Below are 16,123 nucleotides of genomic sequence, written 5' to 3' on the forward strand. Positions count from 1 at the left end.
AGGGGGTGTGAAGTCAAGCTGAAGCAACCAAAGGCCAGGAGACAAGACACCAGAGAAATCATTTATTGGCACAGTTGTTCCAATCATATACACCACAGCTCTGTCTCACTGGAGTCTGAGTAAGCAGAGGTAAGGGGCTATTTTACAGTGCAAAGGAGAGCCTGCTTCACGCATTTCAGGCCTGTAGCCTCAGCTCAGCAATATATTTTGTGCTTTAAAATAAAATTTTTAAAAAAAGCTCTTTCGCTCTATTAGTGTTGGCAAATCACACGATTCCTCCTACACAACTATCGCACATCTCCCCAATAAGAAAAATAACAATTCTTTTCTTCTTCCTTAATGTCTGTGGCTCGAAAATAAAAAAAGCTTCAGTTGTGTGCAAGTTAGTGAGATACCTCCAAGCATCTGCATGAGCTCCCTGCAGCAGACCTGGGGAACATCCCTCACCTCTGCTCGGCGTTCAGCACCCGCAGTCCCCAAGCACCACACCAGGTAAGATGCAGCACCCTCGCCAAGGCATGACCCACTGCACACACCAAGCTGCCCCACCACGGATAAAAAAAAGTAATTTGCCCTTTCCAGCATCCTCCTAGATGTTGCGGGACATTTGATCAAAGGCTTGTGGAGCTCCAGGCAGGCCCTCTCCTAGGATCAATAACCCCAGGCTACAGCAGAAAAAAAAAAAAGCAAATAAACAGCTGAGGAATGAGTGGTTTTAAAAGCAGCCGAATGGATGGAGCAGAGCAAGCGATGCACAAAGGACTTCTTGCAGGCAGGAAGGGGCATTACCGCAGCTCCGGCCAGAGCCAGCCCCACATGAAGTTCATCGGTATTTTGTCATTAATAGATCTAAGTTCAGCCAATTCAAGGCACACACTAACATACCCTGCTTATTTTAGGTGCTAACAGACCAACCTGGCCAGGGGTGCACAATCACCCCTGGCCACGGCTTCCCAGCAAGATCCATCTCCGCTGCCCCACCAAGTCCCTCGTCCCAGCACAAAGCTACTGCTTCCCACCCTCCCAGTAACAGACTGGGCTGGAAGGGGTCCAGGCTAACCAAATACCACGGCACAAGAGGCCAGCGAACCCTCCAGCAGTCCTTTGAGCAGGGAATGCCCCATAGCTGCGACCCACCGGGAGCAGAGGGCTTGCAGAGAGCAGTTCCACCTCCAGCTCCACCACAATTAAAAAAAAAAAAAAAAAAAAAAAAGATAAAAAGCTTTAATAAAGTAACCTCAACTATAGCCTCTTAGAAGGGGGGGGGGGCTCTGCACCCAACCCACTATCAGTTAAAAGTATCGGGGACTCAGGATTACTTGTGGTTTGATCAAGAGGGTTACACCCTCTTCCAGTACTGCTCCGTACTGGGGATGCCAGCCACGATCTCGGACTCGATGCCGCAGTGGTCCTCTCCTCGGAGAATTTTGAAGAAGCCTGGAAGCACACCAAGAGCAAAAGTCAACCTCCCCAGCACGCCAAGGAGAACGGGGAAGGGGTTCCCTCGGGCAGCACCCAGGGGTGCCTCACCATTGTCCCCCCAGTCGGTGTTCCAGGAGTTGGCGGCCAACCAGTACGGAGTGCCGTTGTCCACCCCCCAGCCCAGGATCCGGATCGCGTGGCCTCCAACCTGCTCGCCGGACACGTGCTGGTAGACCCCTGCAAGGCAACACGGCAAGACGTCAACGGGCGCCCACCTCAGACCGCTGCCAGCGCGGGAGAAATTCCGTACCAAAGCCCAGAGACCAGCCGTGAAGGTTTTTTTGTTTTTTTTTTTTTGGTTAAATGCAAACCTGAAGCTTAGTGTAGAGTCTGGAGGAAAGACTGATGCCAAGCGTCAGCTCGGCACGCGGGACACCCAGAGACACTCGGCAAGGAGCCCAAAAGGCAGCACATCCCAAGCAGTTCAGAACAGGGAACTGGGGTCCACACCAGGACAGCCATCTGCCAGGATTTTACCTAAAATCCTGGCTGTTGTTCTCCGCTGCAGTTCTGGGAGCTCCCCTTTGGGGCTTCCTCCCTGAACCGGTCCCAAACACCTATTCCCCTTGCTGTGAACCAACGGATACGGGAGATGGTATCTGCCCGTGTTCTTGCAACACCAGATATTCAAGTGTGAACTTGAGATCTCCTTTCAGACTTGAGTAGAGGGAAAAGGGCCACAAAAAAACGGACCCTACGGATGAAGTAGGGAACCGGGCTCCCTACAGCCTCGGCGCTGATGCTCACCAGACTTGTACATCAGGAAGTCCTCATAGACAATAAAGGCTCCTTCCACCGGGCCGTTCTTGTAGATCTCAGCCATGATTTCCTTCTCGCTGTGGGGGACACCATAGGATGTGATGCCTAGAGAGAAAAAAAAAAAAAAATCCCACCATTAGTACGGCATTGTCAGGCCACACAGGTCTCGGGACAGCTGGACAGTGACTGCTTGGCATGCCCATGCAAGAAGCCTTCTCCACTTCAAAGTTAAATTCAAACCCAGCTGACACAGCCAGGCAGGGAAATTGGGCTCCAACCATCCGTCTTCCAGAGGGAACAACTTAACCCGAGTCCTATTCTGTACCCAGACCTATTCCAGGCAGCTTCAGTGGGAAGTTTTCCCCTTGTACATCTTCACTTCCAAACCAAACCAAATTACTCGAGGCTAAGACAAATCTCCAAGAAACAGCCAGACTCTCCTACAGGTATAGTGCTGGCTGCCACCAGGGAGTAGGAAGAAGGTGGCTTTTACACGGGACCCCCCCAGGGCTCAGCACTACGCTCTTCAACCCAGGCATGTGCACCACGAGGACCCGGATCAGTTCCCCCATCTCCGCTGAGTCTCCGCAAATACAAACTCTGCATCTGCCAGGCTTGCTCCAGGACCACCCATCCTGAGGCCACAGGAAAAAAGCCACCATAAAACAGCTTAGAAAGAGGTCCAACCCCACCAAGTGACCACCGGGAACAGCTCCGGAGCTGCCGCGCACCAAGCGGCGGCCAAGACCACCTTCCTTACCGTAGTGCTTGTCCTCCTTGTACGAGGGGGAGTAGCCAGGTTCGCAGTGCCGGCTGCACCGGGGGGTCTCCCCCCCTTCCCCGGTGCACGGCGGCCGGGAGCCGTTGACGTGGTGCTCGCAGGGTGGGATGGAGTAGGGACGGCAGCCTGTTGAGGACAGAGGGAGCATGAACTGGCTGTCCCCAAGCATCCAACAGCCATGCCGGAGAAGGTACCGGATGCCCTGAGAAAGGAGATGACGTTTCTGACCTAGAAACCCCGCGGATCGGTGGGGTGCGAGCAAAAGTAGGTCTGCCGCTGCCAGGTGAGCAATCCCTGGGTCAGCAATGGGTTTGCCCTCTGGACCTGCTTCCCACCACCTCTGTCTTGACAAGGGGATGGAGAAGATGGAAACGTGAACCAACTTATGGCCATGCTAGGAGGAGGTAGAGATTTCCAGTCTGGAAGTTACTTTTTGAGGGGGAAACATGTCAGGAAGACTCCTGCCCTCATCCAAAGTGTACTGAACTGCTCCAAACCCATCAATAACAAAAAAATTCACAACCTGATTCTTTCCTGCTATGGAAGCAGAAGCCTTGTGGGGTTGTTAAGTCTGGCTGCTGTTCTCCCTTCCTGCATGGGTCTCCTGCCACTAGGTGCTGCTCGGGGACCCTTGTCCCAAAGGGTGACCAGAAGGAGCCATGGGGCCAGGAGCAGCCAGCTGGGCTAGCAGAGGTGTTTGAGCCCAGAGCTGAAGGAGGGACCAGCCACACAAGGATGCAGACCAGAAGAGAAGCACCCTGAAGGACATGAACCTGTAACTGAGCAGAGATGCTCCTCTTTGCTTTCACAAGGGCATCTGCCAGGACTTACCCACATGGGAATCGTAGAGACCCCCAGACACGAGGCCCCTCTCTGTCCAGTACCTCCACGCGCCGGAGGGGTAACCACCGTTGCACCTGGAGAAAGAGACAGCAGTTCCAGCACGTCGAACCTTTTTAAGTCTGTCCCTGCCTTCCCCAGGATTTCTAGGCCTCGAGACATCAAAACCTCAGGGCAAGGAGCTAAGAGCACCCATGCCTCCAAATCCCAAAGCGGTGATGCCGCCTTACCAGGTCCCCGGTCAGCCTCTGCTGCCGGGAGCGGCAGAAGCCACACGACTTGGAGACCCAACTCCCCACCCTGCTCTTGACAGCTGCAAAAGCCACAGGCAAAAGGTTTGTGCCTGAGAACCAAGGCTTTGGGGCTATTAAAAAGATCCTTCCTTTGGCTTAGGCAGCTGCCATCTCTGTATGGGAAAGCATCGTTACGTGCTTGCCCTTCCTCCACCAGCCATCATCATCCACTACTCCTGGGGGCAGGACGCGTCCCAGAGGGACTTTCAGTCCACGCAGTCACCTTTATGTTCCCACATAACTCCAGCATCTACGGCACAAACCGCTGGTGGGGCTTCCTGCTCATTAGGGAGACGAGGAAGACAGGGCTGAAACGATCAGCCTCTTCGGGTTGTGTCCCCACTCCCCCCACCCACCTTCTTTTAAGTGCCCAAGAACCACGAGCAGCTCACCCCATGCCGCACTCGAAGCCGCAGCACGACAGCAAGTCCTCCGCCGAGACCTCCACGCTCACCTTGGCGTTTGTGTGAACGCAGATCCTGTCCGAAATCGCTTCTACGGCGCCAAAAGCCTGCGGGCAGCCCCAAAAACCCGAGGGAAGACCGTTAAGAGCTGGCCATGGGAGAGAAACCAGGCAACCTTCTGGCAATGAGAGCAGCAAGCATGAGCCTGGCTGGGAGATGCCCACCAAGAAGCTCAGACACTGCAGGATCCCCCGTGTCCCCCCCATTTATGCAGTTCAGCCGCAAACTCATCAGCACGGGTTTTGTCCGGCAAAGTCTGTATCGACACAACCTTAAACCGCCCGTGCTCTTACCCAGCAAGAGCCGCAGGAGCCCTGGTCTCTTATCTCATTGATGGTAGGACAGTTGGGCCACTGCGTCCGCGCGTCAAAGTTATCGGGCAGCTCCATGTCTGCAGCAAAATCTACCCTGCGAGTGAGAAGAGGGAAGTCCTGTTACAGGAACAGCAGCGTAACAGGACTGGATGCACAGGACTTTCCAACCTCCTCTGAAGGTGACCTGGAGGACAAAGGCTCTTGTTGTTTGCTTTCTGGAGGAGAATAAATACTCCTGAAGTCCTCAGACCGGGTCAGCAGCTCCTCCAGGGTTTTGAGTTTCAAGGAGTACAAATTACACGATTGGTCAAGTACCTGGCAGGACAGAGGATGGATGTTCTCCCATGCATGCTTCCGTACTTAATTCCATGCGAGATGTCCACCAGGCTGGACCCAGGACAACCCCACTCACAGTCTGCCAGGAGACCCTCACCCACTCCAGACACACCAGGAGCACCCACACGAGCTTTTACAGGGCCCTCATCTTCTTCTCCCAGCACTCACCTCTCGGGAAGCTTGGGCCCACCCAGGAAGGTGCCGCAGAGCTTCTTCACATAGCTCATGTCAGTGTTGTGGAAGTTGTGCCCTGCCTGGGAAAGAGACACAGAGAAACGGGATGTCACTCTTCATAGCCACCAAGTGCAGTGCTGGGACCAGCCTGGTGCTCCAGATCTTCCTCAAGCCCAACCAGTGTCTGACACTTGCTATAAAAACCCAGGGGCCAAGAGCCAACGTACCTATAGACACAGAACACAGCCCCTTCCAGCATCAGCACATCACGAGCGGTAAGCTACGGTCCAGCTCTAGGCTTTGCCCACAGCAGCCCGGCCGAGGAGGGTTTGGCCAGGTCATCGATATAGCTTGACACTTGCTGCTCGTTTCCAGCCTCCCACACGAGTTTCCTCCTCTTAGCATTGCTCCTACTCTACAAATTCATCAGTGCTTTGCTCCAAAGAGAAGCTCCACAGTTACTGTCACTGCAGGAATCCCTGACAGCATCAACTCACTGGAGAAGTCACCTGGGACCAAGGCTGGTTTGATGCAACCACCGTGGTGAGACTCCCAAAGCTCAGCTATTGAGTCCCACAAAGAGACGGTTGAGCAATGCATCCAAAAAAAAAACCAACAAAAAAACCCAAAACCAAGCTGGTACTCACCCTCCAGGTGGTGTTGAGCTTGTTTATGTGGTTGACCAAGTCGCTGGAGAGAGGCGGGTAGTAAGGAATGCTGCGAGCATTAGCGAAGGCCACCAGGACACACAGGATGGACACGGACGGCCACATCTTGGCTGCAGAACGGGACACTCCACCTGCAGCCAGATTTGGGCATCATTGGAAACCTTCCCAAAGCGTGCTCGGACCGCGAGCAAGGGCTTGCCAGAAGGACCGTCACAGCAACACGTGGGAGCGTAGAACACATGGCTGCACCAAGTCCCTCCCAATCCCGATTTACCCCAAAGGTCAGGAAAGACGCAGAGGCAGACTAATAACCCTCCTCCCGCAGCTCAGGAGAAATCAGACAAGGCAACCCTGTTTGTTGACCACTGCAGGATTAGTAGCAGCAGGAAAATATCTTTTGTAGTAGATCCAAGGGATTTGGAGGGTATTAACAGCTGTGTTTACTTCCACATAAATGGAGAATAAGGACTAGAAAGAATAAGTGACACCTCACCTCCACGGCAAACTGCAGGCAGGGCTGCAGCCGCGGCGACTTGCTAGCCCCCACCCCAGTGCGATGCTCTTCCCTTTGAAGATCTCACTCCAAATCACATTTTTGGATTTTATGGCCTCATTTTGGCCAGCCTGTTGCCCTGGGGACCCCGATCGGGGTCACGGTCCTGGGGTAGTGAGCTCTTGCCCACGCAGAGGGGGGGTCCGCATGCACCGGAGCTGCCTGTGGCTGCTGCCTGCGCTCCCCTCCCTCCGGGGCTTTTCACGAGGGAGGCTGTGAAGCCGCATCCCTTAACGCAGGGCATCAGAAAAGTCCCAATTTGGGGAATAGAGACGCAGGAAAAATCCAGGAGCACAGCAAGGGTGGACCACAGCCTCCCGTGCAGGAGCACAAGCATCACCCAGCCCAAAGATGCTCCAGAGCGGGGTGGTTTCTCCGCTCTCCTGCCTCCTTTAACCCAATTCACATTAAATCGCCCAACTCCAATTTAACCCCGAAAGCCAGCAGAAACTGCTCGCTCCACGTCCCCAAGCCTGACTCGGACACAGAGCCGGACCAGGAGCTGCTCGACCTCTGCAAACACACCGGAGCACCCTCCTCCCCAAACCTCCAGCTCCCCTTCCACCAACCCCACATCCACGCCGACGAGCTCCAAGCCTGACGAGCGACCCGAGACCTCAGCCAGTCCACGGTAGCCTGAACCGCAGAGATATGTAGGCTTTAATTCCTACTCATCTCAGCGAGCTGAACGTGTAATCACCTTTGCGAGCCTGGGCTTAAACCCTTCTGGGCAAACTACACCCGAGCAGCCGGACACGCAGCTCTCCGGCCCCGCGGCAGCCCAGCTCGCCGAGCAGGGTCAGGAGATGGGAAGATGCACGGGCATTTCCATGCAGGCTGCCTCCACCCACTCACAGCCAAGTTTAGCCTTTCCAGAGAAAAAAACCCAGCAGGAGTGTCCTACTTTCTGCCAGCAACAAGCCCGGGCGGCTGCAGCTAACTGTATAAAGGGGCTTTTTTTTTTTTCCTTCTTTCTCCTCCTTTCACCATTTATTTATTTTCCTTCCCACTCTCTCAGCACAAAAGCTAGTTGAGTTTCAGCAGCGTGTGGGTCCTCCTACCCCCTGATCTCACCTCTTTGAAGGTGTTCCATGCGTATTTGCTTACTTAGAGGTTTCTCACGGGCGAGGGACTCGCTGGCACTGCTGATGTCCCCGCCGTGCTCCCCTGCTCACGCAGCAGAAAGGAGGTTACACCCAGAGAAACAAATACACATTTCTATGGCTACTGTAGTTTTTGCCTTGTGCCCCTTCAACATGGCTATAGGAAGCCTACCAGCCTGACCTGAAATACCTTTCCTAATGAAAAATCTTTTTAAAAAAAACAAACCCAAACCCTAAACCCCAAAGCCTCTGTACTTCCTGCAGTCAACTTCATATTTTCTGTAGCACAGAAAGGAGGCTTTTGAGGCCAGAAGCCACCTGATACACTTTCGTTTTCAGCAGGATGCTAGTAAATTTGCTGACACACTGAAACCCGTCCGCAAAGCCTCCCACAGCAATACGGCTGCTTGCACCGAGCTCTTGATGGACGGACGCGGGAGATCTGACATCCTCAGGTTACCAGACCACACCGGCTGCAGGCTGTGAGCTCCAGGCAACCTGAAACCCAACTGAAAAAAGACACCAGGCAGTTTCCCCTCCGACAGCCGCTCGGTTTTTTAAGCTCTGCTGCATTGCCTCCGCGCCGTGACATGGCTGATGGCCAGCAAACCCAGCGAGACGTGGCCCAGCGCAACCCAAATAGCTGGGAGCCAGTCGGTTGTTTTCGGCAAACAAGCCTCTTGCCAAGTCTCCCATGGGCATGAAGGCTCCCTAGGGGCTATGAGAGAGTCGGGGTGGTTCAGCCTGGAGAAGAGAAGGCTCCGGGCAGACCTTACTGCGGCTTTCCAGTACCTAAAGGAGCTTATAAGAAAGATGGGGACAGACTTTTTAGTAGGGCCTGTAGCAATAGGACAAGGGGTAGTGGGTTTAAACTAAAAGAGTGTAGAATCAGACTAGATATAAGGAAGAAATTTTTTACACTGAGGATGGCAAGATGCTGGCCCAGGTTGCCCAGAGAGGTGGTAGCTGCCCCATCCCCAAAAACATTCAAGGTCAGGTTGGACGGGGCTGTGAGCAACCTGATCTGGTTGAAGATGTCCCTGCTCGTTGCAGTGGGGTTGACTAGATGACCTTTAAATGTCCCTTCCCACCCAAACCATTCTGTGATTCTATGAAGTCTCCTGTGGGCCTGAAGTCTCAGGGGGGAGCTGATAACTCTCAGCTGGATGGCACGGAGTATCCCAAGACCTGGGTGGAGAGGGAAGGGGAAATCCTTGATCTCATGCAATTTCTTCCCCCCCGGCTTTAGCAAGCACCCTGCGTACAGCAAATCTACAGAGAGAGAGCACAGGCATGGGCCTCACAGGATGAATTTCCACCGAGAGCAACTCACTTGCAGCCAGAGGCACACCGACCCCAGTGGCAACGCAGCAAGTAAGAAAAGGCTGCTGGTTTCCCCCATCGCCCTCCTCTCCCACTGCCACGATGCAGCAAGACACTTCCCGTGGCAGCGTTATCTCGCGCCTGCTTCCCCCAGCACCGCTATCTCCTCCGCACACACCTCCCTCCCCGCCGAAGCCCAACGGCTTGAAAACAGAAGCGAAGCTCGGCTGTCGGACTTAAGGCACAGCAGCCTCACCCTAGTAAATTCTCTAGATGGCTGGAGGATGTTTGGGGCTTGCAAAGAGCCCCCCCCCCAAACTGCTCTACCTCTTCTTGGGCTGCAGACCCGGGAGCTGAGAACAAGTCCCCTGCTTTGGGATCCAAAGTATCTGATAATGTAATTTCTCGAAGGACGAGCAAGAAATAACTCCAGAAAGCTGCTACCCACCAGCACACCTGACCCTGGGCAGGACTCTCTCAATTCAGCCAGCTGGTTGCTTTAAAAAGAAGAAATTTGGGCCACCTGAGCGCAGCCCTTGAGCCTCCCCCTCCCAGCCGGTGAGGAGGAAGCACTGAGGCTGAAGGCTCTCCAACACGAGCTGCTCAGAGCAGCTGCAGGCTGCGGCATGCGAGGGAGGAGAGCATCCGAAGCGAGATGGCTGCGGCTGGCGCTGCACCACCCACCCGCAGTCCCTCTGCGCTGCATCGGCGCAGGCAGAGAGATGGGGAGGAGGTGACATCACCCAGGTGCCTTCTCCATCCCTTCTGACCAGGAGATCTTGGAGCCAGCAGCAGTTCCCTGCCTGCTTTCTCAAGGACAGAGCTCTCTGACTCCTTGGACCACGCTATGCCAGAGATCAGGAGGGTCCCACCGCCTCCTCCCAGCGGCCAAGGGAGATGCAGAGTCCCACCGCGAAGGTCTTCTCCACATCACCCGCAAATCAAAGCCCACAAGTCCCATTTAACAGGGCATTTTTCTGCACAATCACAAAAAAAAAACCAAACCACCACAAAAAAAACAAACCACCCCCAAACAGGCTATTCAGAGCCCAGCTCACATGACTCAGTTTAGGCAGGTCAGGCCATGAGATAAGTCACAGCCCTGAAGTACCTGCCAGCTCCTCCAAACCCCTCCAGGCACAGACAGGGCACCCACACACCCTCTTCCAAGGCTGGGAGGAAGATAAAAGCTGTCCCACCCCCCAGCTCCAACCCCCCCACCCCTCCAGGGTGAGAGGTACTCAGCAAAGCCCAAGTCATGTGTCCTCCTCCAGCAAGAAGCCCTTTACCCAAGCTGAGCTTTGTCCTTTGTTCTGGCTGCCAGGATTTGTGCGTGACTCTAAGCCACAATAAAGCAAGCCTATAAACAAAGCAATCCAGCTTAGCTTGCTGCACCGCCAGGTTAGCTTGGTGGTCCCACAGGCATGCACCAAACTCATGGCCTGGTGACTTCATTACAGCCATTGTCAAAGCTTGATTTTTTGGTCATCCTTTGAAAAAAAAAAAAAAGCAGCATGAGGCACTCTTCCCCACACCCATTCCTTTCCAGGAAAGCCAAATCATTAGCACAGGTTAGGTATCTGGCAAAAGACATACACCTCGAGACAAAGTTGCAGCGCTCACCTCTACAGCTTACATTCACAGAAAGCGCAAGATTCCTCCCAAATGGAGCTGCACTGATTTTTATTTTTTTTCTTCCCCCTTTCTTCTTCCCACAGGCCAATCCACAAACCAGAGCCTTGCACAAGACCTCAGCTGCTGTAGCAGCCACCCTGCGCTCCTGAAATTCCTTACCCCCACCCTCAACTTTGCAACCTGGAGGTAAATACAAGAAGGAAGCGATCTTTGCTCTATCATGCCCGCAGCACAACCCTGAGAGTGCGATATATGGATGCCAGATATATCGTACGTCGGATAGAATGCAGGACAGACAGATGCGAGGCAGCTTTTGCCCAGCACCATCTCCAAGCCACGGCCCTGGTGCAGACCCAAGCTCAGCCCCGCATCACGGGATGTTCCCAGAAGCCCTTCAGCGGGTGCCAAACCGACCTCCTCAGAGTCAGCTGACGAGCAGGCCTGGGTTTTGGGTTTTTTTTTTGTCTTAATCATGAAAACAAGGTTTCCTCTCCCCTCCTCTCCCCCTCCCAGCTGAAGCTTTGCTGGTTTTAAGACGCGCTGAGGGTTTTAACGCCGTTTTCCCTGCAACCCCCCGAGCCGCAGAGCATCCCTCCCGGCCCCACCACGGCCAAAAAACAAACCAACCCCAAACCCAGCTGGAAAACGTGGGAAACGCTCCTGCTGCCCCTCGGGGAAGGGGTTCGCAGCCCCCCCCCCCCCCCCGGGGGGGGGCTCAGCCCTCCCCGCCCGGCCTCTTCTCCCCCACGGCAGCAGCAAAAGGGGCTGCCCCATCCCACTCCCCCCCGCGTCCCCCTGCCCCGCAGCACCCTCTCCCCTCCCCGCCGCGCTCCCTTATCCCCGGTGCCGGTGCCGGTCCCCCCCGGCGGGACTCACCGCCCCGCACGGTCCCCCCGGCTCGGCGCTCCCCCGGCGGCCGCGGAAGGGGCAGCGCCCGGCGGCTGAGTCACGGCGGCCGGCCCGCCCCCGCCGGGGCTGCGCCGTGACTGCATCCTGCCGGCTCCCCGCCTCCCCCGGCCGCCCGCCCGCCTCCCTCCTCCGAGCCGCCTGCGTGCCACCTCCGGCCCTCCTCGGGCCCACCCGCATCCTGCCTGCACCCCTCCTCGAGCCCACCTGCATCCCTCCTCCGTCCCTCCTCGAGCCCACCTGCATTCCACCTCCATCCCTCCTCAAGCCCACCTGCATTCCACCTCCATCCTTCCTCAATCCCACCTGCATCCCTCCTCCAGCCTGCCTGCACCCCTCCTCAAGCCCACCTGCATTCCATCTTCATCCCTCCTCAATCCCACCTGCATTCCACCTCCATCCTTCCTCAATCCCACCTGCATCCCTCCTCCAGCCTGCCTGCACCCCTCCTCAAGCCCACCTGCATTCCATCTTCATCCCTCCTCAATCCCACCTGCATTCCACCTCCATCCTTCCTCAATCCCACCTGCATTCCATCTTCATCCTTCCTCAAGACCACCTGCATTCCATCTTCATCCCTCCTCAAGCCCACCTGCATTCCATCTTCATCCCTCCTCAAGCCCACCTGCATTCCATCTTCATCCCTCCTCAATCCCACCTGCATTCCACCTCCATCCTTCCTCAATCCCACCTGCATCCCTCCTCCAGCCTGCCTGCACCCCTCCTCAAGCCCACCTGCATTCCATCTTCATCCCTCCTCAATCCCACCTGCATTCCACCTCCATCCTTCCTCAATCCCACCTGCATTCCATCTTCATCCTTCCTCAAGACCACCTGCATTCCATCTTCATCCCTCCTCAAGCCCACCTGCATTCCATCTTCATCCCTCCTCAAGCCCACCTGCATCCCATCTTCATCCCTCCTCAATCCCACCTGCATTCCACCTCCATCCTTCCTCAATCCCACCTGCATCCCTCCTCCAGCCTGCCTGCACTCCTCCTCAAGCCCACCTGCATCCCATCTTCATCCCTCCTCAATCCCACCTGCATTCCATCTTCATCCCTCCTCAAGCCCACCTGCACTCCACCTCCATCCTTCCTCAATCCCACCTGCATCTTTCCCCCAGCCTGCCTGCATCCCTCCTCAATCCCACCTCCATCCCTCCTGAATCCCACCCGCATCCTGCCTGCAGCCCACCTGCATCCTCCCTCCAGTCTGCCTGCATCCCTCCTCAATCCCACCTGCATTCCACCTCTGTCCCTCCTGAATCCCACCCACATCCTGCCTGCTTCCCTCCTCCAGCCTGCCTGCACCCCTCTTCAATCCCACCTGCATTCCATCTTCATCCCTCCTCAATCCCACCTCCATCCCTTCTGAATCCCACCCACATCCCTCCTGAATCCCACCCGCATCCCGCCTGCAGCCCACCTGCATCCTCCCTCCAGTCTGCCTGCATCCCTCCTCAATCCCACCTGCATTCCATCTTCATCCCTCCTCAATCCCACCTGCATTCCATCTTCATCCCTCCTCAATCCCACCTGCATTCCATCTTCATCCCTCCTCAATCCCACCTGCATCCTGCCTGTATTCCATCTCCATCCCTCCTAAATCCCACCTGGAGCCCACCTTCATCCCTCCTGAATCCCATCTCCATCCCTCCTCAATCCCACCTGCATTCCACCTCCATCCCTCCTGCATCCTGCCTGCATCCTGCCTGCTCCCTTCTTCAATCCCACCTGCATCCTGCTTGCATCCCTCCTCAATCCCACCTGCATTCCACCTCCATCCCTCCTGAATCCCACCTGCACCCTGCCTGTATTCCATCTCCATCCCTCCTAAATCCCACCTGGACCCCACCTTCATCCCTCCTGAATCCCATCTCCATCCCTCCTCAATCCCACCTGCATTCCACCTCCATCCCTCCTTAATCCCACCCACATCCTGCTTCTCCATCCTGCCTCCATCCCACCTAACTTTCCTCCTCCAACCTGCTTGCATCCCACCGCTATCCTGTTTCCATCCCACCTCTATCCTGACTGATTCCCACCTCCAGCCAGCTTCCATCCTGCCTGCTTCTCTCCTGCGTCCTACCTCCATCCCTTGCCCGTCCCACCTCCATCCCACCAGTAACCTTTGAGTTTTTCATCTGGAAGTCCAGCAAGTTTTTACTGTGTTGTTACTGTGTTCACTGACTTTTTTCCCCCCTCATTTTGGCTGATTTTCAGAAGAAGGATGAACACACAAAAAGGTCATCTTAAGAGCCAGTTTCAAGCCCTGTTCTAAACCCCAATGATGCTAAAGGTGCTCTTTAATGAGAAAGACCATCCATTTTTTTCTTTTCTCACCCCTCTCTGGGAGAAGGAGGGGATACAATATATTCCCCATCACCCTCAGAAATGGACAGACCATTTGGCCTGGAATAGAAAACAATAACTAATCAGCGATCAAAAGTCTAGACAACCGGCAGCCAGTGTGGAAAAATCACAGCTTGGCAAAGGAAATCACCTGGGACTTATTTCAGACGTTGAAAAGGGGAACCCTGGGGACTCTTTAGCAGGGACGGTCCGTGGTGCTTGGTGCTGCACCGATGGAGCAGAAGGGCTGGATTGCAAAGGTCAGAGGGACGCAGTGCTACTGACTGGCTTCTCTAGACTTTCAGAAAGGTTTAGGTGCCTTATAAGAGCTCAGACCTTATGGCAGGACACAATCAGATGCCAAACAAGATGGAATATAAGCGGATGATTAATCCTCATTTCTTCCCAGCTTCATCTGGGCAAGGCTGCTCCAAACTCGCCAGGCACCTGAGAGCATTTCTGCAAGGTAACAAATGCATCCCTTGGCAGTTGGTGAGACCCCTCTCCTTCTGTTGGGTTTTCACAAGCACTGTGCTTTATATGCATATTTTTACATACATTTTAGCATTTGCGTTCTACTTTTTGGAAGGTTTCTTAGTTTCTCTAGAAAATCAGTAAGTATACTTTTTTTCCCCTGCTGCCATTTATATCCAATCTTTTTTTGGTCACATTCACATTTTTAAGATGGATTTTGGTTTAGAAGGCTTCCTAGTGAAGTGATGAAAAAAATTGGAAAAATAATATTTAATACACTTGACTGTACACCCCGGTATTTGTGCAGTAAAATTGGAGATCCTGTTGCTGTGTTTAAGCATATTTATGCTTCAATACACTGCGTGCAAAGGCCCTTGGACTATTGCCTGCCTTTACATATAATTTTTAACCAACAAAGAGTAAAGCCCTTCACTATGTTTTTATTTATGCCTTGGCAATTAAAATAATAATAAAAAAGTAAATAAATCACTTGTAACCTCCCTAATCTCTGACTCACTCAGGACTTCCTCGCTCTGCTCGTTGCTGTTTGATTTTGTGTTTTTCCATCTTGCCTGTGAGGTTTTGTTGACCTAAAACACAGGCAGAAGAACCCGATTTTTGTCCTGCCCTTTGTACGACCTGACTCAGAAGTCCTCGGTGCCACCAGCCATGCGGGCACGGCATGTGATTCCAGGGAGCTGGGGTCAGGACAGCACTAATGCTCGTTTTTCCCAGCAATTGCTGCATGTACCTCTTCATCCCCAGTACCTCCTTATTTCCAAATGGGTTTTTGCCTAGAAGCTGCGTATTAACAATTTTAAACCTGTGCAATCCTACAAAACACCTTTTAGTTTGTTATGGGGCATCACAGACCCCATCCTTCAGGCTATGCTGATCTCCTCCGCTCTTTGTCTGGGGGGGAGCAGCCGCCTGTTTTTCGACAAATACTTTGCAGCTTTTTCAAGAACAGAAAGTAAGAACTAAAACTTTGCACTGACTGCTGACCTTTCTGCTCTCTTTGGGGAAGTGTTGACGTTGCTATCCCTTTTTCACTTGGTTTGGGACAAAAACATGCCAATTTTTGAGATAAGTTGTTTTCATATATGAAGCTGAATGCAGCCAGGAAAGTTTCCCCGTTAAGAGATGCTCTCCAGGGAGCCTGTAAATCCCTTGTGTGTCCAAAGCAGGCATGAAACAACCCCCTTTTTTGCTTTTGCAGGATTTTGTAGTGTATCAAAGAAATAAATGGTGTTTGCTCAGGCCATGGCAAGCTTCAGCCTTTGGAGCAAAATCCACAACTACAGGAATGAGATAAGGAAAACAGCCAGGAGGTCTTGGGCAACCTTCTTGTTAAATTACTGCTGATTGACTCATGGTGTCTCTGCTTCAACATTAGCAGCAAATAGCTCTTAATGAAGCTGCTGCAGGACCAACACCTCTAAGTTTAAGAAAAAAGTTTCTATGTATATTCATCTTCCACACAAAAAAAAAAAAAAAAAAAAGTCCTAAATAACATGGGTATGGGGTTCTTTTCATCTCCAGGGTTTAAAATCATTATTGCCTAGGACAAGGGTATGAAATGCAGATTTAATTAATAAGCAAATAGCTTGGCTTGGCTTAGGATAGGAGTGAAGCGTGGTCCTCCTTGACCCCAAAGCCTGTGC

At 53.5% G+C, this 16,123-nt stretch overlaps 1 protein-coding gene across 1 annotated transcript; it reads right to left on the reverse strand.

Moving 5' to 3' along the window:
• Positions 1-47: 47 nt before the first annotated feature.
• On the reverse strand, positions 48-11,730 carry CTSB (cathepsin B). Its single transcript, XM_075048946.1, has 10 exons — positions 11,602-11,730; positions 6,091-6,242; positions 5,438-5,523; positions 4,913-5,027; positions 4,548-4,666; positions 3,854-3,939; positions 3,002-3,148; positions 2,230-2,346; positions 1,531-1,659; positions 48-1,437 (listed from the first exon to the last, which is right to left on the reverse strand). The coding sequence occupies exons 2-10, from the start codon at positions 6,214-6,216 to the stop codon at positions 1,340-1,342; spliced, it is 1,023 nt and encodes a 340-aa protein (XP_074905047.1). The 5' UTR covers positions 6,217-6,242; positions 11,602-11,730; the 3' UTR covers positions 48-1,339.
• Between the last annotated feature and the right edge of the window lie 4,393 nt (positions 11,731-16,123).

Source organism: Buteo buteo, chromosome 17 (assembly GCF_964188355.1).
Source record: "Buteo buteo chromosome 17, bButBut1.hap1.1, whole genome shotgun sequence".
NCBI lineage: Eukaryota > Metazoa > Chordata > Aves > Accipitriformes > Accipitridae > Buteo > Buteo buteo.